Source organism: Onychostoma macrolepis, chromosome 08 (assembly GCF_012432095.1).
Source record: "Onychostoma macrolepis isolate SWU-2019 chromosome 08, ASM1243209v1, whole genome shotgun sequence".
NCBI classification, from domain to species: domain Eukaryota; kingdom Metazoa; phylum Chordata; class Actinopteri; order Cypriniformes; family Cyprinidae; genus Onychostoma; species Onychostoma macrolepis.
This window is the reverse complement of record NC_081162.1, coordinates 22,637,035-22,664,675: the sequence shown is the minus strand read 5'-3', so window position 1 is coordinate 22,664,675 and position 27,641 is coordinate 22,637,035. Positions and strand designations below refer to the sequence as shown.

General features: G+C 37.3%; 1 protein-coding gene across 4 annotated transcripts; it reads right to left on the bottom strand.

Annotated features, from left to right (window-relative positions):
• Positions 1-112: 112 nt before the first annotated feature.
• On the bottom strand, positions 113-27,641 carry rapgef1a (Rap guanine nucleotide exchange factor (GEF) 1a). 4 transcript variants are annotated; one of them, XM_058784725.1, is made up of 25 exons: positions 27,385-27,641; positions 23,544-23,689; positions 23,229-23,407; positions 22,959-23,115; positions 22,723-22,811; positions 22,384-22,536; positions 18,206-18,326; positions 16,476-16,656; positions 15,964-16,347; positions 13,841-14,037; positions 12,155-12,319; positions 9,502-9,594; positions 7,743-7,819; positions 7,503-7,608; positions 6,860-6,935; positions 6,225-6,309; positions 6,036-6,128; positions 5,537-5,722; positions 5,373-5,457; positions 5,189-5,283; positions 4,770-4,848; positions 4,579-4,680; positions 2,878-2,975; positions 2,644-2,772; positions 113-2,065 (listed from the first exon to the last, which is right to left on the bottom strand). In XM_058784725.1, the coding sequence occupies exons 1-25, from the start codon at positions 27,410-27,412 to the stop codon at positions 1,915-1,917; spliced, it is 3,255 nt and encodes a 1,084-aa protein (XP_058640708.1). In that variant the 5' UTR covers positions 27,413-27,641; the 3' UTR covers positions 113-1,914. The 4 variants fall into 4 exon arrangements, with proteins under 4 accessions (XP_058640708.1, XP_058640709.1, XP_058640710.1 ...); XM_058784726.1 differs by lacking the exon at positions 9,502-9,594; XM_058784727.1 differs by lacking the exon at positions 12,155-12,319 and having other exon boundaries at positions 27,385-27,640.

The window sequence follows — 27,641 nt, the reverse complement described above, 5'->3', positions numbered from 1 at the left end:
TACAAATTTAATCATTCACACACAGATTTTTTTTTTGTCACAGCTTTAAATTCTGTGTCGTCTGACCATAACAAACAGAACCCACACACACACACACATAAAACAAAAGCAATGATGATATGTATATTATTTTACCAGGTTTCACAGGGTTATGTGTACAGAGATACATGTCAGTTGTATGTTATGTGCAACTGAATCATCATCATGTTCATACAGTGGTGATATGTGGTCTGCAGTCTTTGGAATTTTGAAAACAACTTCAGTCCAATTCGCAGGTAAGAAAAGGTTCCTGTGTAAGCGTCGTTGCAGGGGTTCAGGCTCATACGCATGTCCACTTCAAACTGTTCCCTAACAGTTTTTAATCTTTGTTACCCACAATCAACTTCAAAGTGCACATTTGATCACATCTCACAACAACAGAGTAAATCTCTCTGCAAACGTCCATGTAAAATCCTTTTAAAAAACAAAAGGAAAACTGCATTGTATAAAATAAATCACACCGACACTTCATGAACAGCTTCAAGCACTCGATAGTAGGCCTTTGATCACTGCGATGGCTCTCGGAGATCGTCAGAAATGTTATTTTGTGTCTTGCTGTTGTGCAAAGTGAAAAGTATTGAAATGTACCTTACAAACAGTTGTAACACAACTCCTAAAATCTTTCTTGCAAAAGCCACACAGGTGAAGACACCTTCCTTTACAATGATGAAAGCATTTTGTTAATCTACGCACATAAATACATAAATAAATAACAGACATGATTAACAAAATAATGAGTTTCCCTGATTATTAGCAATTATTTGTAATCGGAAGACAACTGATTTTAAATAGGCCTCAAATTGCTGAAATGATAAGGATGAGTTTAATATAAACAGAAACATTAAAATGTAGTTATTTATGGGGGGAAAGGTAATTGTGAGTTTATATCTCACAATTCTGACTTTTTTTTTATTATTATTATTCAGAACTGGGAAATAAAAGTCACAATTACCTTTTTAAATTTTTTATTCAATGAAAGAAGCAAAGAAAAAACAAACTCAGAATTCTAAGGGTGGAAAAAAAGTCAGAATTGGAAGATATAAACTTGTCAGAATTCTGATTTTTTTTTATCTTGCAATTCCGACTTTTTTTTTCAGAAATGTGAGAAAGTCCAAATTGTGGGATAAAGAATTTGAATTATGCCATGTGGGAAACAGGAACTTTATACACATTAAAATTAGCACACTCTTGATTAAAGAATTTTAGTAACAAAATTTAGAAACTCAAATCCAGAAAAGCTCCTTTCGAGTTCAGCTGGATACTGTGTTAATCTTGCAGAAAATAAGCAACAAAATCCTGAAAAATGTGCTATTAATAACCAAGACTGTGCCTCCTCATAATGACCTATTATCATACATGCTTGAAGCTGTCCTTACAGCAATCCCCCTAAACCCAAAGAGTCTTTATGTGCATTTGTTACATACAAAATAAATAAATAAAAATATCAGTCTTCAAGGAACTTCCACATCCAAAGTGCCCACTGAGGCATCATGGTATTAGTTTGCAGTTGGAGTCGCAGTTGTTTTTCCAGATTGCACTGCAAACATCCAGATGGCGAGACGGTCCTGGAATATCACTGCAAATCCCAGGTTACGATCTCAAACCCCATAATCTGACACATCAGAGTCATGTTTTCTGTCTTCTCGCTTGCCACTGTTCCACTTCAAATTTACACACAGGTTCAGACGCAGTGCAATTACAAAATAAAATCTAATCACGTTTTTTGGCTAAAAAAAAAAAGTTTCAGTAAACTGTAACAGAAATACAGTATTGTTTCCAGTCTCGTAGCTGCCATTACAGTAACTTGTGATTGCTGTGTCTTGCAACTTCAGAGGAGAGTCTTTTAAAAGCAGTTTGTTGTTCTAGCCGAGCGAGCTACGTCCTTTCCTCTCGTTCTGTTTTCCGGCGAGTGATGTTGCGAGGCTTGATCTTCAAAGAGAGCTCCCACAATGCCTCCTCAGCTAGATGGTCACTGAAGTCGTTGAAGAATGAGACAATGTCGTCGTTGTGTTTGAGGTCATAGTGCCTGGAGGAAAGAGAAGTATAAAGGCCGGTTCACACCAAGGATGCTAACTATGAAGATAACTACGTTAGCGTCCACACCAGCGGACGATATCATCTGTTTATTCTAAGTGCATGCTCATCTACGGCTTTAAATTCTCAAGCTTGTGACAGCAGGATTGATTCTGATTGGCTGTCAATGTTTTTATCTTTCATCAGCTGGAAAAAATCGTTTTGAAATTGATTCCAATGATATTGTTTCTCTGTGCCTTTATCGTTATAGTTGTGGTGTGGACTCTGCTATTCTTTAATACTGAGAACGATTTTTAGAACTATGTCTTTATCGTTATCTTTACAGTTATCGTTCTTGGTGAGAACAGGCCTTAAATCATGCAAAATGCTTCATTTGAAGCTGAAAAATATCAAATGTGAAGAGACATCTATTAAAAGGACCTCTGTAGGTTACCACCAACAATCAACGATGCCCTAGCTACATTTTCCCAATCCATTACAATTTTAATAGATAAAATCAAGTCCTGCATATTTTGTTTTCACTTGATTATGGATGTTAAAGGGGTTGTCCAATGTTTTCCAAGTACTCACACTTGCTGGAAGCGCCTCATAGTGTCCAGGATATTGAACTGCTGCCAGCGTTTGGAAAAGTTGATTTTTCCATCAATGAGGTCAGGATTCCCAAGATGCACAAAAGTTAAGTCCTGGAGGATGAGTCCTCTGTATTTTGTGACAAAATAGGGGAAAGAGTTGTTAAAGATGAATATGACATTTTACACGCAATACAAAACGTGGTTTTTAATGCTTAACATGATCTGTTCTTACAGATACGGTATACATGGAGGCTCCACATCTGCCAAAGCTGCTCTGTACGCCCGGAAGGAGGAGGAACTGTCAATTAAAGTGCAATATTCCTCCAAACCCTGTGAAGATAACAGATATCAGTTACTGTGACGATCGACTGAGCACTACAATAATATAGAGACAGGCGGTTCTGGGTAGTAACTGATTACATGTAATCTGGATTACATAATCAGGAAGTAAATTATTCATAATTTGAATTTTTTCCTCTTTTAAATTTTCCTTTCTAAAAATCCCATTCAGCTTTGTCTATATTCTCCAAAGACAGACAGAAAGAAAGACATATTTCAAGAAATATATTTCTCTTACTCTTTGCTTTTTTTATATCAATATGGTGTGTTTAATGGTAAGTTTAAAACAAGTTTAATTAAAAGTAGGGATGCACCGAAATGAAAATTCTTGGCCGAAACCGAAAAAGAGGAAACCAAGGCCGAAAACCGAAACACCGAAAGAAATTATGCCAATTATTAGTACCATTGCATTTATGGCCATGACTGTGTACTAACTTTACTAAAATCAAGGCATTGCAATTGCATAAATTAATATTAAAGTTTCAAAGAATAAATCAATTACAAATTATGCAAATATTTATTTAGCACATTGCAACAATGCACAGTATAAAATAAAATTCAAACTAAAATGTTTAACTTGACCCCACTCATGTGTACATTAAATAATAATGTACAGGCCTACTGGCCTGCTGAAAGGTTGTAAAATTAAATGTTCTCTCATAAAAACAAAGTGCATTTAGGTCAAGTGCATTTAAAATTTTTCTCTGTAGGAATATTACAAGAAAGTGCATTCAGAACAAGTGCAGCTGCTTAAAGATACAATAATATTTTCTCTGTAGGCCTTCAACATAATAGTGTATCAAAACAAAGACTGCCATAGCCCATATGTTAACTTTTGTGTATGTTTATGCCCTTTGCCTTGACACCATCACTGGGAAACTTCCTTGCCTTTTCAAAAACGTCCGCCACAGACGGAGTGGGCGTGCTCGGAGGCGTTTTCCTTTTCTGTGCCGCGTTCCTCTCATATTCAGCGTAGCGATCGGAATGTTTGGATTTCAGGTAGGGCTGCACGATATTTTGCATGCGATAGTCATGCGCATCTCATCAGTAAAGCCGGTTCCGTGATTAGCTCTAAATCTCCATCACCTGTTTTCAAACGCAGCATCATTTAATACACAGAGCCGTAGTTCACTGACAAACTACGCAATTCGCGCTCAGAATCGCAGATGAATCGCCTGCGATATTGAACGTGATATTGCGTAGCTTGTCAGTGAACTACGGCTCTGTGTATTAAATGCTGCTGCGTTTGAAAACATCCGTCCACACCGCAGACATGTTGCTTCAGACCAGCACGTGCAGGTCGCGGTTTCTGTTTGCGTCATCACAACATTTCGGCTGTATTGTTTCGGTGATAAAAGTCTTTCGGCCAAAAACCGAAAAAGCGCTTTTGGGCCATTTTCGGCCGAAAATTTTCGGTGGCCGAATATTCGGTGCATCCCTAATTAAAAGTAATCTAAAAAGAAGTCAGAATACATTACCTAAAGTTTAGTCACCTAGATTGTTACTAAATACAGTTTTCATCATGTAATCCGTAACGGACTACAATTTGTAAGTAATCTGCTCTTATTACCCAGCTCTGGAGATCGTGATTTACCTCTGACGTTTGCTTCTGCCATTCCAGTCTTCTGATAGGCGCTGAATCCAGCGCTGATAATATTGCCAAGTAGGAGTTGAAGTTATTGAGTTTTCTTAAGTGCTAAATTACAAAGAGACACAGGTTCACTTTTTTTTTTTTAGATTAGATTCAGTTTAAATTCAGTTTGGAAGAATGAAATTAGTTTGTACCTTCATTATTTTGATAAACTTTAAAAGTAGTTTTTCCCGATCCTGGGCTTTCTCTTGTTGGATTATTATGGACCGAACCCTTAAAAAGAGAGATTAAAAATATATAATGTACTGTATACTCATTAACGTGTCCATAAACAATTTTTTCTCCATCAAAATAAGATTTTAAATTGAGATTTATATGAATGCAATGAAATTTTTTTTGTATCATATAGGAAAGTTGTCACCATTTTTCTTCACCACTTTTAATTGACTGGAGCAATTAATTATTAGAAACACAAATACGCAAAATAGACAGTGTCTAAGTGAGGTTCTTGCAGAATAAGTTGTAATATGGACCAGTTTCGTAAGACTAGTTTTCTGGCTATGCTGAGAAATGCTGAAAGTTTTACACCAGTTTGAGATTAAGAGCATCATACCAGTATGACATGTTGTTGAAGTGCTCTGTGAACTGGGTCAGATTGGGGCTCTTTTCCTCGTTCTGTTCCTTTGCCCAAAGCAACACCTCTGGGATCTACAGACAGACAGGAAAAACGTGTTGGAAAATCTTGAATCTTTCAAGATAGAAAGCATGATTGACTGATGACATTAGAGATGCCGTACCTCTATCTTATAAAACAGCTCTGCATCGAGGAGAGTCAGCTGGTCTGCAATCTCATGGCTACGGAAGTCATGCAGAGTGCCGGGCCTGTTAACAAAGTCAAAATCAGTTAAATTCACTCTAAATGATCAATTTTTAAAAGAAAGACGATGTAGGTGAGCATTACCTGGCGGCCACACCTCGTGCAGCCAGCGTTTTGAGGGAATTAGTGTACTGCAGCAGCTTCTTCTGCTGGACTTTATCTAGGATGTTCTTGCGCAGAACCCGGGCCAGGGTGAGCTCACCGTTACACAACAGATTGAACACAAGCTCCATGAGCTGCTTCAGGATGTCTTCTGTCAACTCCACCAAACTGATGACATATAAATAAGAGTTCAAATTCAAATATGCTTCACAAGCAACAACACGTCACTTGCAGATTTCACATATGACAACAGTAAACAACCACTAGGCACAATTATTTGTAGAACAATATTTACAATGTTGTTACATTTTTGTGGCAAATTTTTACATTTATGTAGTTTCTTGCACAAGTGCCTTCAGAACTCGAGCTGTTTGAGCTGAAATCATCTTATATCATGGTATTCCAACCTTGTATGTGGCCACATTGTTAACGTTATGGCATGACAGCATATCATCAAGGAAAAATTTGAGTTCCAGCTCACCAAAGCTCATCCACGACACGCACCAGCACGAAGAAGGTGTTTTTACTAGCTCGTTGTTTGATAATGTCAGAGCTGAGAGAAAATCTGGTAAATGTGTTCAGAGTCAAGGGCGAAAAGAAGCTTGTAGTGTAAAAAGGTTAGCAATGCAAAGATTTATAAAGTGCCCTCCTGCACCCTCAGAAAGGATATCTACAGCGGAGCTTTTTAATGAGGTCCTCTGGGGTTAGAAACGTTCGGTATGTGGTCAAAAAAGCTTCACAGTATAAAACTCGATCTACAAAAGAGAACATAAGATACATTTATTTAATCATAATTATAGGTTAAGATTTAAAAATGAGAAATAGACAATTTACACCACCGTTCAAAATTTGGGGTCAAAAAACACATTAAAAACAGTAATATTTTAAAATATTATTACACTTTAAAATAACTGTATATTTTAAAATGTAATTTATTTCTGTGATGGCAAAGCTGAATTTTCAGCATCATTGCTCCAATCTTCAGTGTCACATGATCCTTCAGAAATCATTCTAATTTTATCAATGTTGAAAACATTAAATTGTGTTGCTTGATATTTTTGTGGAAACCATGATACATTACATTAAACATTTTTTTTAACAGTGTAAAAGTCCTTACAGTCACATTTGATGATCGTTTAAACACATCCTAAATAAAAGTATTAATTTCATTTTTTACTGACCTCAAACTTTTGAACGGTAGTTCAATTTTGAATCCCAGAGTTTGTTTAATGCATGTGCTATTAAATAAATAAATATTTAACACTAAATAATGGACTCCTTTAGATCAGAAAGGATTATTCTTACCTTTGCGATCTGTTTCGGTGGCATGAACTAATAAAATATCGCCTGATCCAGCTCTGACATCAGGGCCGTCATCGTTCTGAGAAACACAGATTAGGATTATACGGTTTTCAACAATCAGGTCAAAGTTAGAGCTTTTCATGTAATCAGCTCCTAAATATAACTTCTTAGAGGCATGTGCAAAATAATATTTTTTCAAAATCTACCAGTTGAACAACCAGCTGGTCTTAAGGAAGCCCTATATACGTTGGGTCAACTGAACCTGATATTGAGATGTAAGGATGTTTCATTTCAAGACAGTATCTTGTTTTCAAAAGCAGAATGGAACAGGAAGCCGCATGTCTGCTCACTAGAGTCATAGTTCCTGTCTTACTGTAGAGTACAAGTGGTCCACTTATTAACTCTCTTATATATTCATTCAGTGGAGATGCTCTCTGCAGTGGGTCTGACCTTGCAGTGTGAACAGCAGTATTTCACATGTACTTCAACACTGGGGTTCACCAAAGCAGCACTGCAGTGGCTTTAATTCACAGGCAGAGGGCAGCAGAGAGCACACAAGCTCTCTGACCATCATTGCAACCATTGCAAATCAAGATATAAGCTTCTAAAATTAAAGATTGCCATTTCTGTTTCTCATAAGTTTTACCTCTTGCTTTAGTGTTAACCGAGACATTATCTCGTCGTGGTCTATCAGGTAGAGCTGATCCACTTCTTCTGAGGTCAACTCTGAGTCCACACACTTCTGCTTCCAGCTGTGAATGAGAGGATAGCTTATCAAAAGTACAAAAAAAAAAGAAAGAAAGAAAAGGCATTTTCTGGTGGGAGAAAATAAACGCCATATCATAAAAAGATTTTTGAGGTTTTTCTTTAAAGCAATGAATGTTACCCCTCTCTGTCAGCTGGATCTTTGCTGTGTTCTGAAGCCGAGTCCTGGAGCGAGTCCTCAGCACCACAAGAAGAGTCCTGGCAACGACAGAAAAAATATTTAAGGACTATCAGGACCATCATTCCATCCAGAGAAGAATGGGGCGAAAGAGAGACGTGTCTGGAAAATGCTTCACAGTAACAGGACAGCAGGATTTTACATTTTAATAAAATGCAAAATACAGGGAAGAGAACAAGGTGATAGTTCTGCATTTCACAAAACATTCAACACAGGATTGGGGCATATTGATAACACATTACAATTCAGTAAAGTCACGGAATAACTATATACACTACTGTGAAAAAGTTTGAGGTCAGAAAGTTTTTTTTTTTTTAAATAAGTCTCTTATGCTCACCAAGGCTGCATTTATTTGATCAAAAAACACAGTAAAAACAGTAATATTGTGAAATAATAACACAATAATATTTTAAAATAACAGTTTTCTATTTAAATACATTTTAAAATGTAATTTATTCCTGTGACGGTAAAGCTGCCAACAGCCATTACTCCACTCTTCAGCGTCACATGATCCTTCAGAAATTATTATATGATTTGGTGCTCAAGAAACATTTCTTATTATTGTTATTATTTCTTATTTTGTGATGCTTAATATTTCAGTGGAAATTGTGATACATTTTTTCAGCGTTATTTGATTAATAGAAATGTCAAAGTATTTAAAATGGAAATTTTCTGAAATGTAAAAGTTTTTAATGTCACTTTTGATCATCCTTGCTAAATAAGACGTTTATTGTTTAAAAAAATTACTGACCCCATGGATTTAAATTGTAGTATATATATATCAGTGTCACAGAAAGTACCTTAATACCCATGACATGCATCAAATAAGTGATTTTCAATGATTGTCAAACATGAGGTTAGATAAATCATTTGAGCTAAGCTGTTAATTTATAATCAAACACAAAGCATCACTAAGGAAAATATGATTATGTGACTTCACATCACAGTTTTTGTCTATACATAGTAAATATGTATATACAAATGTAGTAGATAATTACATACACACATATGCAAACACCAAAATATTAGACTGCACATTCACAGTTTCACCAAATAACGTTTTTTAGTCATGCCTTATTTCAAAGCTAATATTAAATTAAATTTTGCAGAAATGTAATGTTGACATGACTGTGTAGCATTATACCACATCGGGGCAAATCTGATGATCTGTTCAAGGGTTTTAATAATTACTGCTGCAACTGCAGGTTTTATTTTTTGGAAAGCACACAATCATCAAATCAACAATTCCTCTTTTCAGTTCTTGAATTCTATCAGAGCAACTCGATTTCACAACAATGTCTGCACACAAAGTCATTGAAACTACAGGCCTCACCCCCCCAAACTGCATGCAAAATTTTGCACAAGAATAAATACTAGACATATGTCCAACAATACAGAGCAGGATTTTGACCCAATTAAATTTTACTGTGGGCAGGGCAACCCAGCATTGCACGGCAAAATTTCTTATGCAACAATACTGAGTCACGGCTGGTTACGACAAAAGCTCAGATTAGCATGCAAGAAATTTCTTGTTTGTCGCTTTGAGACACTTCATAAAGTGTCTTGATGGCAGGTGTTAAGTAAAATGTGCAATTAACCAGTCGCATGATGCAAAGCCAAGCATTACAGTGACAAACAGCACAAGCGCAGCATGTGAGGGCACCGACATGTCAGCTGCAAACGCTGACATGCTGTTACTTACTCCATTGGAGAGAGTCACATCTCCATTGGCTTGATTGGATGAATACAGATTGACGTATTCACCCTCCCCACCTTCATCATTAGCACTTTCGCTCTACAGGAAAACAAGAGGGAGGACAGCACAAGCATTGACAGGCGTCAGAGTAAAGGTGTGGTTCGGAGCTGATGCCCACAAAGAAGAAGAAATAAACTTGGCGGAGGGAATCGATTGCTCTGGTGGGCCTGAAATCCAAGGACATTTGGTAGCAAAGCAAGATATAGCGACCAGCCTCTGGAAACGGCACAACGTTGAGCATTAGAGTGATTTTACTACATGAAGTTGAATTGCGTTAAAGTTAACTGCCTAAAACACTCTTAATTGTGGTAAAATCAATGTAATGCAAGGCCTCAGGTGACTCACTGCTCAACTGCAGCAGAAGAAATTCAATAAAGGACATCAAATGTTCAATACACGATTACACTTATTCATAACTATCACAATAAACAATTCCTTCACCAAATAAGATCATTAACAGTCTCTAAACTGGAAGCAAGCATCATTTATCATGTAATAAAACTTTATTGCTCCCATTCTAATCAACATAGCTGTCTACATTACAAGTGTATTGACGTCAGACTCTTGAGCAGACAGCTTCATTGATTACAATGTGAGCTGACGCAATAAGCCGTGTGCTTCCAGCGCAGACTAATGTAATAGGAAGTAACTGTTTTATCTGCCAAATTAAAGTAGATTACAATGGGTTTTTATTACATTTAATTCAGCCCAAGTCCGTTTAATTCTACTTGATTATTGTGGTATGACTGGATGATTTTTAATTTTGTTTTGATATGGTGAATTTTTATGAAGGAAAAATAATTAAACTAAAGCTAAAACATATCTTATTACTTTAGCTTTTAACTAGCAATGACTTCTCTGAAGCATTGTATGCATTACGCTTTTTAGTATTACTTAATTTTTTTATTTACATATCTTGTTATGAATTTTATGCAGGCTAACTTCATCTTTTATTATTATGGGTTTAATCTTTAATCTTATTGTATGTCATATTAATTAAGAGATTTTTATCGGTGTATAACATAACGTATATCACATTTTTTTAAGGCACTTTGAGCTGCAATACTCATATGAAATTAACTTCTTTTAGTTTATTATTTTATTATAAATAATCGCATTTTTGCATTGAATGAAAATGTGATAATTAATTATTATATTATCAGATTATAATTACAAATTTATAAAAATAAGTTAAAAAGTTAATACATCGTTATTAATAACAATAATCATCCATTATTATGATTAAAAAATTAAAAAAAATACACACACACACACACACACACACACATATATACACATCTAATATAAAGAAATGGGACACAAAGTACCAGCTACTAACCCTGAGACAGATCACCTATATTTAGTAGTCGCTTTCTCAATAAGAGGCATCGAAAAGAGTTCCCTGTGATTCAGCAGACTTAGTCAGAGGATACAGCTCAGCAGACATAACATCATAACAGGCAGCTCAGTCACCTAACAGCGGGGAGCCTGACGAGTCCCTACGGGATGATGCATGTTTAACCTGAGCTTTTCAGCAGGTCACAGTTGCAGGACCCCTGTGTGGTACATGCTTTTGACTCTTTAGATCTCCGCCACTAAAGACTAGAGGCGTGTGCGGGGAAAAAAACGAAAAAAAAAAAAAAAACACTGAACCCTAACGAGGCAGCGCTGCAGTTAATTGAGGTTGTGAACTATTCACTGCCTACAGGCTACAGCACCTGTGATTCATGTGAGCTATTATGAACATGTTTCCTATTTTAGCCGCTGGCATACACACCTACACAGAGTCAATAATTAGACAATCAGCCGTGTTTGCATGTTTGTGCTAATTCTCAGCATGTGAAGACGAATTGAAAAACTACAGAATTATAACTGCGATATTTGAAATGCTGCACAGTAGTATTAAAGGAATGAAAATTTGCTGAAAGATGATGAAGTTGTTTCTTCATCGAAACATCACTTGCTCCTCTGCAGTGAATGGGTGCCGTCAGAATGAGAGCCCAAACAGCTGATAAAAACATTACAATACACATGACTCCAGTCCACCGATAAAGCACTGTTTAAAATCTGAAACAGCCCAAACAAATATGTTGGTGGATTTTGATGTGAGAGGACAACAGGGGATGGACTTTTTCACTGGAGAAAGCTTGTCACTACACAACATGTAAATTGATGGACTGTAGTAGTGTGGATAACTTGTGGATTATTGTGGTGTTTTTAAAATCTACCAACATATTTTTTTGAGCTGTTTCAGCTTTTAAATGGTGCTTTATCGGTGGGCTGGAGTCGTGTGTATTCATTGTGATTTTTATCAGCTGCTTTGGCTCTCATTCTGACGGCACCCATTCACTGCAGAGGAGCAAGTGATGGAATACTAAATTTCTCCAAATCTGTTCTGATGAAGAAACAGACTCATCTAATTCATGGATGGACTGAAGGTAAAAAAAAAAATTTGGGGGTGAACTATTCCTCTAAACCTACAATAGGCAAGCACTGCTGTTAAATTAGGCTTTAAAGAAGATATTAAAGATATTAATTTATTAGTCCACAAAGACAAGAAAAATGCGTTAGAGGCCAGCGGAAGGCAAGAGGGACTCACCGTAGGGACAGGCAGGGAGCCCTGGCGGTTCAGAGAGGAGTTAGATGCGGAAAGGCTGAGAGCGGTTTCTGTCTCACCAGGGCCAGGCCCAGACGCACACTGCTGCAGCTGACATGACAGAGAGGAGGAAGAGGAGGAGGAAGGAGACGCAGAGTGTGAGGAAGCCTAAGAGGGAAGAGAAGAGCAGAAGAAGGAAAAGAAAAAAAAGGCCAGAGATTCATGCGCAGTGTAGATTATCAAGCAGATGTGAGCTGAAAGGAGAAATAGACCTTAGTCAGAGTAGACGGCATATTAAATGTGATGCAAATGAAACATTTTTAATTATGGTTTGTGAAAATTAGACGTGACCCAAGACCTTAAAAGCCCCATTTGGATGCTATTTTTAATCCAGTTAAATATGACGTCTATTCAGACTGAAGTTTACTGTGCAGCAGGAAAGAACAACATTAAGTGAATGAATTGTGTAAAATATTGGGAGACAAAGGTTTCTATTTTTTGCCTGGTAACTGCTTGTGCTTGCTAGTCAGAGCGTGGGAACAAAACAGGAAATCACTAAAACTAAAAGTACAAACAAATGGCTAAACTTGTGGGTAATATAGCTACTAGCACATAAAGTTACTTTATACCTGAGCTTAAAACTAAGCAACACACCTCAGTGAATCCTTCTGCTCAGTCACGTGGAATGGGAGAGAAAACAGTGGAAACCAAGTCAAATGAAATGAGGTACACGGGTAAGCAAGACAAGAACGAGGACAAAAGCAAGAACAGCGCAAAGCATTGAAACAGCTGCTTTTGTTGCTTTTAAAGCAATTTAGATCCTGTTTCCAGTTTAAAGTCACCCCATATAAATATATAGCATTATATTCCTATTTTATATATTTTTCTCCCTTGGTGCCCACTTATAAACTTATAAGCATAATATAACAAACTACATTTCTAACACTTGCATTGTGCCTTCAAGACTTCTATGTAAATGACCTCTTTACATGTCAAATTAGACCGTGTCTTGCTGCCTTTTTCTCACGCCTGTTTGCAAGGTTGTCAGATCTCCCTCTGAGTCCTATATGCATTTAATCATTTATTACACGTAAAATGTCCCATCGTTTTATAACAGTCTCTCTGTAAAACTGCATTAGAAAAATAACACAAAAAAACAAGTCTCTGTTCTACAATGTGTCACAAAAATAACCAAGAACATTGTTAAAAATAAACATCAGTCGCTAGTTTGTAACATTTGGATGCCACAAAAAATATGCAGAGTTGCAGGTGCTACACACATCCACCACGAATAGAACAAGAGGTTACCACATTTTACTCTTATTTGAGCTGTTTCTCATAGGCATTAGCTGAATAAACATCAGACATGCTCACACAACACGCAATGAGAAAATGGATGATGTAAGATGAAGACGTACTTTTACTGGTATAATATGACACTGTTTGCCCAAGGCAACACTTGAACTTCAGTAAGACCAACAGAGAATGAATGCTTTGCTTCAAGCAACGTAATATATGCAATAATCTGACTCTACGGGAAATATAATACTGCTACCATTATGATTAATGGTGACTCTCAGTAGGATGAAAAACATTGCATCAACATTTAGGGAGGGTGAGAATGAGACAGACAGAAAGTGTGTACAGTGTGTGTGGGCGCAGCACTGACAGCAGTGATCTAGCTCTCACCAGTTGTCTCTGTTTGGGTGGCAGCGCTGGCGGAGGGAGGGTCTCGTCACTGCTGCTGAAGGAGTCGCTGAGACCGTACACTTCCTGAAAACGCTTCCTATTGCGCTGCTCGTAAATGCTTTCGCTCTGAGGCGTCTGGTAGAAAACGGAAGGCAGCGGCTCAGAATAGTCCTCCATAAACTGCATGTACTTCAAAACTGTGGGTAAAAAGTAAATAGGTTAAATCAAGACACAGGCAGACAGGTGGTGAACACAAGCACATGCATAGAGAGGGTAAAGGTTATAAGAGACTGTGAGATGGTGTGAATTTAGCATTTTATTTGGTTTATTTATGAAATTAAGCAGAATTTGGTCATATTCCCATTTTGTGTGGAAAAGAATACTTATAATTTACAATATTCTGCTAAATAGAATTAATCTGTATGAAACAGCTGGCATACACTGTAAATGTATTAGTATAAAATTTCTAGAAATTGTTATTTGTAATATTTACAATGATTTTATAATAATTTTTAATTCATTAATTAAATTATATATAATAATAATGTAAAATTAATTCAAAACAATTTATCTACATCTATATTTATTGAATATTTATTTATTTTTTAAATCCGCATGCAGAGAGACAAAAGCATCTTTGCCTATATTTTTTAAATTCATCCCTTCCCACAAATTGAACATGTCTGCAATGCTCTGTAATTCTGAGTCAATAAAATTTAAAAGAGAAAAACAGTTCAGCATCCTCTGTGTGGCCTCACATAAACTCTTCTATCAAGCCACACAGCTCATGTGCAAATTATGACATGATTCAATCGTCCCTCCCTCCAAACAAGAGTCTTTCAGCAAGAGCTCATTTCCTGCCGGCTTGGGTGAGGCCTTGAACTGTATTCAGTAAGAGATTTCTCCAACAAAGGCATTATTCCATCTGACCTCACACTGAAGCTGACATCACTGTTTCCCAACCCCTACCCAACACTGAGGGGCTTTGCAGAGAAAAACTGGTGAAAAACTGGCTTTGCCACACTGCGTCATACCTCGCACACATTACACAAGGAATTAAGTGAACTATGCAAACAGCTTAGTCTGAAGACAAACAGTAAAGCCGGGGCTTGAACTACTTGTTTGGTCATAGTGCTCGAAGATTAAATGTTGCTTTTAAAGTTGGCGTGAAATTAAAATTCACCCTATTTTCTAAATGCATGTTACTGATCTTATTGTGAACGATTCATTTTTTATTTTTTTAAACTAATCATTTAAATCAAAATGTCATACCTTGATCTTAACATGAAATGAATTCTCTCTGGTGGTGAGTGCCAGACTTCTACAATAATTTGGTTAAACCCCGTTAACTGCAAGTTTGCATTCAGATCCACCATCATTCAATCAACATCCGATGGATAGAACCAAGTCCCCGCCCTACATTTCTTCATTTTTCAATAATCCGCTTTATTTCTATGTATATCACAATACGGATGAAAAGACCTTAAAATTCTTCAGCAATTCAAATATTTAAATACTGGCAACTTTAAATTTTTTACTTTCACTATTTGTAGTTTTTTCAGTTTTTGAGGGTAATTTTCAATTTTTGATGAACCACCGTCAGAAAATCTTTTTTTTTTTTTTTCATAAACAAAACTTTCTATTTTTTGACATTTTTGCCTTTACTGGGACAGGACAATATAGAGATTTGACAGGAAGCAAAATGGGAGAGAGGAGGGGATGTGATTGGGAAGGATAACTATAAAGTTTTACTAACTCTAATTCTTTGAGAATAGGGTAGTCCACAGCATAACTGTAAGAAACGTTGGAATCACTTTTAGAATTAATTTTTCCAGATGATGAACAATACACCATTATTTATCCTACTTTAAAGAGCTTGAGCGTTTAAGGCAACAGACAAAAAAACTGCAGCGCATTTGCTTATAATAAACTGCTTAAAAAAAACATTGACATTATCATACACTGATGTGGACACTAATATAGTTATATAGATCTTGTTGTGAATGGGTCTTAACTCGATTTTCCCAAAGTGCAACAGCGCTACATTGTCAGATCTAACTAGACAAGTGTTTCTTACTCTGACTTGCTATCCTATAAACAACATTTGAATTCCTCATACTCACTATGGCGACTCTTCTTCTCTGGCAGGGGTGGAGGGCTCTGAGGGATCTGTGCGTTCTCAGCAGGGCCAAAGTGTCCCATAAATTCTCCAGGGTTCGAGGGTGGCATTGCGGGAAATAGGGGGAATGGTGGGGTCTGCATGTCCTCATCAGGAACATTATCATATTGAGAGTACAGTCGTTCCACCTGAGGCGGAGGGGGTCGCCGTTCCTTCTTCGGGAGAGCGGGCGGTATCGATTGAAGCTGAACAGGGAAGGAGGATGATTCATTGTGAGACTCGGGGAGTGGGCTCAGACAACCCCCTGTGTGTGCGGGAGGGATCTGGTCGATGCTAGACAGGTCCTGATGCAGGAAGTCATAGTCGGGGTCGTAGCTCTCCGCTGTGTCTGAGTAAAGCAGGGGGACAGAACAGAGAAGAGAAAACTCATCAATATATTTAAACCACTCTTGGGCCGTGTAGTCTGTCAAGCTATCGTTTCAAAGTAGCTTTCTCAACAATGATTTAAACACTCACCTAGAGTCTCACAGCTGGTGTTACGAGAACACTGTCCGCTGTCCTGCTCCAAAGATGACAGCTGTTCATCTGACTTACTCAATATGCCAATGCTGCCACATGGGGAAAGTCGTGGCGATTCCCCTCCATAGGAGTGACTGCCTCCTGAAAAACGCCTCTGTAAGGCATCTGCCTCATATTCCTTTAGATAAAAATTAAGAACAGTTAACCTCAAGAAACAATCAAACATTAAATATTTACTCACCTTAATGTTTCAAACAGGTATGACTTTTTCTCTTCGGTATCAAAACATTTTTAGAATAATGTCTTTGGACCCCATGACTTTCATTTCATGGACAAAAACAGTTAAACTGTCCTTCCAAATTCCTTTTTGTGCTCCACAGATTAGATTAGGATCAGTAAATAATGGCAGAATTAAAATTCTTTTGGTGAACTATCTTTTCAAAAGTCACCCTAGCTACTATTATATGTACACGTTATATATACACATGTGTGTGTATGTAAGTATATATATACACATACATACATACATACATACATACATATATATATATATATATATGAAGAGTTCATTTGCAAAAACCGATAAATGCCACACTAAAAAAAAAAATATTCTCCACATATCGCGCAATCTGAACCCTAAACAAGTTCTGTCAAAAAAGCCGGTATTGTCCACTTTCAAGGCATAATGAGTTCAAGTTTTACTGCAGAAGCCGATAAGCGCCCTTGTTGTTTGTGAACAGAAGCCAATAAATCCATTTTAGCGAATCAGTGCGCTGTATTCAGGTCAGGTGACAAGGCTACTTTCACTTTGAAAAGACGTGCTAGCTGAGAGTAGTTTCGTCAAAGCTGACTAAAAGTGATCGAGGATGGATCATGTTGATGAACCTGTGATATCTTCTTCAGGACAAAAATAAAAATAAAAGCTGAAACGTTTTCATGGAGCCTTGCAAAAGCAGCGTGTTACAATGGTGAGGGAAAAGCTCCGTGTATTGTGTGTAATCACATCCATACAGTTTATGATCACAACAGCAACGTTTGTCAGGCATCTACATTGTCATCTGAGGAGATTACAAAGATTAAACAAGTGTTTTTTTAAACTCTAAAACATGAAATGTGGAGTTATCTGCTTTTGCCAAAAAACGACTGTTGGAGTTATCTGCTTTTGCTATAAAACTTTTAATATGTAAAAAAACATACTTTCAATGAACTTAAATTTTGTATATTACCTGTATTTGTTTAAATTATTATTACTTAATCAAAACAACCCAACTGCAGTTTGATTGATATTACGCTTTTTGCAAATGAACTCTTCATATACATCTGAAGGCATCCGGCGTAAAACATGTGCCAAATCGGTTGTGCGGATCACTCCGCTGTGGTGACCCCTGATAAAGGGAGCAAGCCGAAGGGAGAGAGAGAGAGAGAGAGAGAGAGAAGTGCAATGTTGCTTTGGACCAAAATGACTTTCATTTTATGGACAAAAACAGACATTAGAATGAGTAAAGTATTTATTTTTGGATCAACTATCTGTGGCAATCTTTAAACGTCATCTTAGCTACTGAAAACTGAGTAACCTTTCATTGCACTAAACTTCAGATTAATTCTGAGAGGTTACTAAAGATCAGTTTTAGGGGAAGAAGTCTCGTGAGCCACAACACTGTCATTTAAGCCCTACATTTGGCTCTTCAGTTGCAGATTGGAGCATCAAGGGAACACCAAAATCTCACCTGTCGACAGATACCAATAGGAAGACTTGATCCACTTGTGGTACGACTCATTGGTGCAACCACGGCAATCCTTGTGGGAGACGGTGCCGACTGACGCTTCTTTGGGGGAAGAGCCGGTGGACTGCAAAGGAAGAGTTTGTTTAGCCAATACTAGCATCCAAACAGATGTCATATTGACAGGTAAATTAGTCTCATACAAGCTGTCAATCAAGAAACCTACAAACACATTCTGTGTTAAGAAAATCTGCAACCAATCCTAAGTGACCAGGAACATTTTTGCAAAGAGAAAGTGGAATCCAGCTCTGGAACCACAAACCGCAACTTCATAAATCAGTCATTCAGTCAGTCTGGTTAGTTGCTCTGTCGCCCCAAAACAGCTGCTAACAGTGAAGTCATACAGCAGAGCGACTAGCAGAAGAACTGACTCATAGTGAATGTAGAGTATGTCTGGCTGACATTTACAAATACCGATTAACTTTTGAATAACCAGTCTCAGCATACCAGGTCAGACAGATTTTCTTGAAGTCTTAAATCGTTTCACCAGGCGAGAGGCTCGAGTGGAGATTAAGTAAGGTTCTCGCTATGAAGGGAAACTATAAAACACCTGGAGGATCTGTCGTAGTCCTAACACGGTCATTTATTTTAACAGTCTGACTGATGTAAACTCATTTTCGGCTGTGAGCCGAGAGACCGTTGGCCATGAAAGCATCTACATGCCACTTCAGTGAGCTAACTGTGCTTCACAGCGCATTTGGGATATTAGGGCTGCAACAACGACTGAAAACAGACAACAACAAATTTCATTATTAATCAGGGCATTGCACTGCGCATGCAGAACTTTCTTTAGAGATGTCACTTGCAGTTTAAAAAAAAAAAATTTTAATTAAAAAAAGTGAGCTGCAGTGGGGAAAAAAAAAAAAAAAAAGTGTATGATGCAAGTTGTCTGAAGCATGTGAGCATGCTGAATGCATATAGTTTCATTTGGTCGGGTTGTCACATCAAGCACTTTGACAGAGTGAGCAATGTGAACAATGTGGTTGAGAGGTTTTTCACCACAACACAACTTAGACTTTACGGTAACAGGTTATATTTTTATAGTGTGAATATTTCCAACTTGAAAAGCAGCTCGTCCTAACAACAAGTGTGCAGTTAAATGTTGCAGCCTTGTTCAATGTCAAATACCTAATAGACTGTGCAAATACTTCTTTCATATTGAAAGAGAGTGCAATCATTTTTAAAATGCTGGACATCAAAATTTAGGTTTTAAATAATTGAAATGTACAATGCTGTATCTAAATCTAAATAGCATAAATCTAAATAATCATTTGCACTTCTGCACATTTGCACCACCACAGTGTTTTCACAGTATCAGCAAAATTCAAGTAGTCGATACCAGAGTAATTTCACAATACATCATGCCAATTTCAATACAGCAATATTCAGCAGCAATGAAAATGCTAGGGAACACACTCAATTGTTTATGTAAATTATTAAAGTTAAGTTGCTAAATATTAAAATAAATATTAACAAATTAAAATAATGGCATGTTATACTCAAGGATTTCTCAATGAAGTAAACACTTCTTCCAAATTTTCCATTAATTAGTCAAGTAAACAATCAATAGCAATGAGTAGTCATTTTCTTCTTATTAATATGATAAACAATGAAATTAATGGAAAAAGCAGTGTGAACATTCTGCTAAACGCCTGCTTTCATGTTCCAAAGCAGAAAGAAGGTCACAGGGTTTTGGTGAGTAAATAATAACAGGATTACAAATTTTTAATTTTTTTGTGAATTAACCCTATTAGGAAACAAGCTTAAATTATAGACCAAAAAAAAAAAGACTTGCTGCTGAGTGAACAAACCAGGTGGTAAGCTAAACTTGGCATCAAAATAATCTCAAACAAAAAGCTTATATCTCGGAGACAGACTTGTTGGAAGGCTGGAAACACGCCAAAAACATGGAAATGCCAGCAAATAATTCAGAGTACAAAGCGAACTCTCTTTTATGCCAGCGGCACAACCTAATCCTCTCCTGTCTAGACTTGGTATCAGTATATCCCTTCTTGCTGTTTCTGTCTCTCTTTCTTGTCTCTTTCAGTCTTTAATGGAGAGCTGACACTGTTAAGTTCATTTCTCAGAAAACAGCCCATATGTCAATGACTCTCTGCTAGAGGAAGCCGAGCCTTCGCTGCTGCACCCTACAAAGACCTGAATTCTCAAGAATACCACTATTTATATCTCTTTTTCACACCTTTTCTTTTAGGCTTTCCACAAACCGAGATGGGTCTGTGCATTCATCTGTAGCCAAGACCAGCACTTGACGCTGCTGCAAACCATATCACACCTGTGATCTCTAAATGTTTACTGCATGTAATCCAGATAAAATAGCACGATAAGATAACACAGCATACTTCATATTTAATAATATTAAAACACTTTATTTTGCGTGTACAGTGTATACACACACACACGTATACACATACATATATATTTAATAACATTAAAATACTTTGTGTATGTACAGTGGTGTGAAAAAGTGTTGGCCCCCTTCCTGATTTTTTATTTCTTTGCATGTTTGTCACACTTTAATGTTTCAGATCATCAAACAAATTTAAATATTAATCAAAGATAACACAAGTAAACACAACATGCAGTTTTTAAATGAAGTTTTTTATTATGAAGGGAAAACAAAATCCAAACCCACATGGCCCTGTGAGAAAAAGTGCTTGTGCCACCCTTTGCAGCAACAACTGCAATCAAGCGTTTGCGATAACTGGCAATGAGTCTTTCACATCGCTGGAGGAATTTTGGCCCACTCTTCTTTGCAGAATTGTTTTAATTCAGCCACATTGGAGGGTTTGAGCATGAATGGACAGTTTAAGGTCATGCCACAGCATTTCAATTGGATTTAAGTCCAGACTTTGATATGGCCACTCCAAAACCTTAATTTTGTTTTTCTTGAGACATTCAGAGGTGGACTTGCTGCTGTGTTTGGAATCATTGTCCTGCTGCAGAACCCATGTGCACTTGAGCTTGAGGTCACAAACTGATGGCCGGACATTCTCCTTCAGGATTTTCTGATAGAGTGCAGAATTCATGGTTCCATCAATTATGGCAAGTCATCCAGGTTCTGAAGCTGCAAAGCAGCCTCAGACCATCACACTACCACCACCATGTTTGACTGTTGGTATGATGTTCTTTTTATGAAATGCTGTGTTGGTTTTATGCCAGATGTAACGGGACACACACCTTCCAAAAAGTTCAACTTTTGTCTCATCAGTCCACAGAATATTTGCCCAAAAGTCTTGGGGATAATCAAGATGATTTTTTGGCAAATGTGAGACGAGCCTGTGTGTTCTTTTTGGTCAGCAATGGCTTTTGCCTTGGAACTCTCCCATGGATGCTGTTTTTGCCCAGTCTCTTTCTTATTGTTGAATCATGAACACTGACCTTAATTGAGGCGAGTGAGGCCTGCAGTTCTTTAGATGTTGTTCTGGGTTCTTTTATGACCTCCTGGATGAGTCGTCTTTGTGCTCTTGGAGTAATTTTGGTAGGCCGGCCACTCCTGGGAAGGTTCACCACTGTTACAAGTTTTCTCCATTTGTGGATAATGGCTCTGACCATGGTTTGCTGGAGTCCCAAAGCCTTAGAAATGGCTTTATAACCCTTTCCAGACTGATACATAAACTATTTTGTTTCTCATCCGTTTATGAATTTCTTAAGATCGCGGAATGATGTGTTGCTCTTTAAACATGCTTCACTTTGTCAGACAGGTTCTATTTAAGTGATTTCTTGATTCAACAGGTCTGGCAGTAATCAGGCCTGGGTTTGGCTAGTGAAATTTAACTCAGCTTTCTAAAATAATGTGGTTAATCACAGTTTAATAGGAGGGGGCAAGCACTTTTTCACACAGGGCCGTGTGGGTTTGTATTTTGTTTTCCCTTCATAATAAAAAAAACTTCATTTAAAAACTGCATGTTGTGTTTACTTGTGTTATCTTTGATTAATATTTAAATTTGTTTGATGATCTGAAACATTAAAGTGTGACAAACATGCAAAAAATTAAAAAATCAGGAAGGGGGCCAACACTTTTTCACACCACTGTACATATTTTTATATTAAATTATTTATTTTCTATATAAAGGCCATAAAGATTTAATTAGACATTTTCATACCAATGTTCAGGCACTTTGAGTCCAGGTAGAGGAGGTTTAGGAGGGGCCACTTCCTCATGAGGGACATTATTTGGGGCCTCTGTGACCTCGGCTGGGGTAGGGGTATCATTCAAGACAGTTTCTTTCAACTCGACGACAGGGGGCTCTGGAACACTGCATAATAAAGTGGTAGAAATGAATGACATAGCATTTCAGCGCTGCCACACAACATTGTATTATAGGTCGACAGCCCAGCTGGTGACTTCTACTGAATTTGAAGGTGGCTTTCAACATCACCCACCTCAGTTTTAAAGAATTTCTCAAGGCATAATGTTGTTTTTCAAAAAGGTTTCCATTTACCGTTGTGGACTGGCCACAGGAGGCAAGGTTTTGACAGGTGTCGTAGGGGAGGGGTGCTCCTGTTTCTCAATGGCGACTTTAACCAGCTCCTACAGGAAACCACAGTCAAAGTCAGCTTTACACACAACACTATCAACTAAGAACAAAACCCATGGCTAAATACAGCTGGAATATGGGCAGAAAATAGCTGTCAGACAGAAGACAAGTCATGACAGAGTTCTATAGACTATTAATACCTTCACACCATCCAGCACTGCTTTGATCACAGTGGTGACAGTTGTAACTGTTTCTTTATCTTCCAAATTCACCCCCTCCAGCATCACTTGGTCCGACCAGCGAATGAGGTTTGCAAGACTTTGATAGAGTCGACTGAGACAGGAGGACACTTTTGAACTGGTGACAGATGGATGGGGAAATAAAATATTTATATAGTTCAGGCAGAAAACATGTTGTTTGAAAGCTGAACAATAAACTAATTCTCTCAAGAAGCTTAAAAACATTTTTACCTGCTCAGTATCTTGCCATCAAAATGTACCAAGCCCATGATGGCCTCCAGAACTTTGCTAGCAGAACCAGGAAGCATTTCCAAGACCTTCTTGTCCACCGCCATCTTGTCGATAATCGTTTTGAAGTACCGCAAAGCGCTGACCACTTCTTTCTCATGCTCCTCTAATCGACTCAGACTCTAAATGTGGTAAAAACAGAGTCACCAAAACCAATGTCTTCAATACATCCAAAGACAACAACATGCTTATTTGCCTTCAGATCGCCCATGTTTTCAGACCAAAAGCTTTGTTTATAAAGCTAACATCATCTACTACCTTGGTCACGGTCTTCTCTGGGGACTTCACAGGTTGTTCTGGTGGTGGTTTGGACTTTTTGTTTGATGGTGTCCGCTTGATTTTGGGAGAGTGGAATTTGTCCTTTAGTTTCATTGTAAATGATGTCAAGTGGGAACGCTGGGATTCTGAAGGAAGACAAAAACACACATTATTATGAGAGGAATTAGCTCAAAAAGTTTATATGCTCATTTATATATATATATATATATATATATATATATATATATATATATATTTTTTTTACATTGTTACCAGAATATAAAGTGACTTGTTTTGTGATTCACAGCTCTGTGATAGACAGTTAATAATTATAATATTTATTGACAGTTTGAATTAGCTTTTTTTAAATTAAGTTTTAGTAATTATTTTTAATGTGGTTAGTCATTTTCATTAGTTTTTTTATTTTTATTTTTACCTTTTTATTTATTTATTTATTTTTTAGTAATTTAATTACTTCAACTTAAACTTATTTTATTTCAGTTAAGCAACATTTGTAATTTTTGTTATCTAATATTTACATTGTATTTCTGTTTTATTTCAATTAACAAATACTTTTACCCCCGGTTTCACAGACAAGGCTTAAACCTAGTCCTAGACTAAAATCTAAGTCTGAGCTGTTTCAACTGAAAGAAACTTGCACTGATTGATCTTAAAATATATCAGTGCCTTTGTTTTGTCTCAAAAAGCACACCTTAATGTTTTCATTTTTTTTAAGTAATTTTATTTTTAGCTAAACATAACTACACTAACCCAAAATATTCAGGTTATCTTGCAGTAATTTAGGCAGCAGCTTTCCAGTTCACTGCTCTATGAGGCATCAACCTTATTCTGTATCTTGGGAATATATGCGAGATGAGACGCAGGCCTTTGTGTACAGTGAAATCCTCTTTGACTACAATCTGAATTGGTCACAGTGGGACTTACCGCTCTCTTGGAGCGTGCCGCTCTGGAATGAATTCTGGTGATGACACTATTGTGCAGGCCACAAAACCATTTAGGGGCAATTTATCCTCACTCACATTAAAGGAATGAAGTGCTCGGGGTTTGCGAGGGCGCTCTGTGAACTTTCAAATCATATGATACAGAAAAAGCAAGAAGGAGTCCGACAAGTGAGTTTAATGGAGTTTTGTCAGGATTGACTCATGTGGATATTAGCTTTGAAAGTTGGGTGTGCATTATTTATGCTGACAAAACAACTTTTTGAAAAAACTAAACCTACAGTTTTGAAAGTTGTGAAAATGATGTGATCTATGGGTTTAAAAGTCTATGGGTTTTAGGTTACATCTTATGCGCAAACATGATTTACTAATTACTAGCTAGTCAGAGCCAGCTGGTTTAAGCAGGAACGACATTCTGATTTGAACAATCAAAAATTTGGAATTGGCTGAGTCATTGTTTATATTTTAGGACCGATTTCCTGGAACAAAAAGATTGTAAATGTACATTTAAATTTGTTATTGGTAATCTGACCTCTAATTAAAAAAAAGACAACAGCAGATTCAACAGTTTCTGAAAGTAAATGCATTTAAAATTGTGCAGGACTGGAATTACCCAGGATGATGGAAGGCTTATCTGATGTTTATCTGACAGTAACTGATGTGACTGCTAATCTAAACAGGTTAAATTGCCCATGAGAGCCAACTTCCTGAAACACTGTCTAAGAAAACGCACCGCTCTGCTAATAAAAACACGGCAAACTAATAAGGTGTGCATGTGCTTTCAGAGGACATGATCTTTCCATCCGCTTCTTGATCCTCACGCAGTGGGAAGTGCAGTCTACTAATTCACATCCTCTTTTTTTTGCATATCCTCTTCTGAAACAAAGTAGTCCACCACAAACTCTGAACTTAGTTTCTTTTCCCCTCTTTCACGCTTTCAAGAACCGTCCTCAACCTTTGGCCACATCTTAACCTAAAGTTTCCACCACCAAGATGAGCTACAACCAAACACAGAGTCTGGGTTTAAAACATCAATGCATGAAAGCTTCATTAAAGTAAAGTTGTCTGTTAAACGAAAACCTGTTTTTAGACAAGAATTTGTACTGCGTTTTGCATTGATTTTGACTGATCCTTTGTGTTTTATCATTCTCAATCAGATTTGTGCAACACTGCATTTCACAACAGCTCTAGGCTATATTTAAATCATAAAAATGGCAAAGTAACAAAGAAAACTGAGGATAAAAATATTGTCGGCATGATCTGATAATCTTGAAAAGCACAAAGAAACTTCTCTTTTCAGTTTCTGGCTTTTTTGTTACTAAAATAATGCAAACACCTCTACCAGCTAAAAGAAGAACAGTTCAAGAGAGATGTCTGAAAGTAGAATACACTGGCCAACAATCCTCCTACACAAACCGGCATCAACATCACAGGGCCATTTACAGATGTACAACTGAACTTCTGACAAGAAGTTACCCACAAGTGACTCAAATTTCTCTGAACCCTCAGATAAAGGAAGTGACAATGCTGGCAACCTCACAGAGTAGTTAACAGACATTTAGCTTTATTCATAAAAGTCACACATACACTAACTGAGTGCAGGAGAGTAAAACATAAAACTTGCACTTAACAGTTTCTGCACCACTCTCTCTAATCTAGCCTGACGTGAATCAAGTGATTCAAAACTTATTAAAGGAGTAGTGAAAATTAGCTGAAAATGGCTCATCCAAAGGCCATCTAAGATATACACGAGTTTGTTTTATCATTGGAACAGATCCAGAGAAATTTAGCAGTACATCACTTGCTCACCAACGGAGCCACTGCAGTGAATGGGTGCCGTCAGAATGAGAGCCCAAACAGCTTTATTTAAATTACAGCTTTAAAATTTTGTTACAAGTATTCCACTTGCACAAAAAATATAAACACATAAACTGCAGATATATTTATTAATGATAAGATGAATGGCATTATGCATCATGCATCAATTTCAATGCATCTCAGAGTATACTGCGCATGACATATAACATAACATCCAAATCATCTGTTTATCTATCTGAAGCTCTGAGTGAACTGTTAACCTATAGTAAGTGACTCAAACTTCTCTAAAACCTGAGAAAGGAAGTGACAGTAGTCGTTATTTGTCAAAGTAACTTCTTTCATCAAGTCACAAAAACATGAGTAGAAATCTTCAAGTTAGAGGGTAAAGAGTATATCTCTACATAGCGGTCCATAATTACATTTGTATACCCCACATAGATTCGACTGTACATAACTAATAATCTATCTCATTTGTCACAAGCTCGTTTAAACTATAGGAACAACATATATGAGGAAATGTGTCATATAAACCGCTCAGATTATTAATTTTAATGATAATGAGTACGTTTAAAATACACAGAACAGTACATTTTGTGGACAACAAAATAGACCATTAAAACACACCAAAACACGACAAGAAAGGGCCAGACAGCAGCACAAAAACAACTGTAACGCAAACTCTATGTAGATAACCGGTGCCACATAACGCAAACTACATATTAAAATAAACAGCATATAGGAGAAAATGGATGAAAACGAGAAGTCTGACAGCTAGCTAAAGTCAACAACAGCGCTATAAGCAGCGCCGTCCACACCCAAATACAGCTGTCTGAGACAAACTCATGTAGACATTAATATCAAATTCTCTTATAAATGTATTTAAAGACCCGAATATATCATCTAAGGCATTTTATATGTCGCGTTTGGTTATTAAAAATAAAATAAAGATAAGATGCTTTGATCCTGTCAGTGGCCTTGAACCCTCGTCTGACGCTAATGCTAACGCGGCTAACTGAAGTTCATCTTCACATTATTAATAAATGTAAACAAATGCAAACACTTACCTTGCTTACTGTCTATTTTTCCAGACATTTTGGTGACAGTAAGTGAGCTGGTCACGATTAACAATCGAAAGATGTTCGTTTCTCGCCGTTATTCCAGCATCTTAAAACAGACCGGTCGGTGTGGTCCTGGTCTGTGTGTCTGTGTATGTGTGTGTTTGGCTCTGCCTCCTCCATCCACCCACACACACACACACACGCGCGCGATCACGCTCACGCACACACTCACTCAGACACACAGACAGGCCAGCAGTAGATGA

What these genes read in the sequence shown, in the direction of transcription:
- rapgef1a (XM_058784725.1), bottom strand. Translation starts at nt 27,412, where the DNA reads ATGTCTGGAAAAATAGACAGTAAGCAAG. An exon ending in AAAAATAGACAGTAAGCAAG is followed by an intron (nt 23,690 to 27,384) that starts GTAAGTGTTTGC and finishes GTCTTCCTTCAG; the next exon opens with AATCCCAGCGTTCCCACTTG. An exon ending in CAGAGAAGACCGTGACCAAG is followed by an intron (nt 23,408 to 23,543) that starts GTAGTAGATGAT and finishes TACCACATTTAG; the next exon opens with AGTCTGAGTCGATTAGAGGA.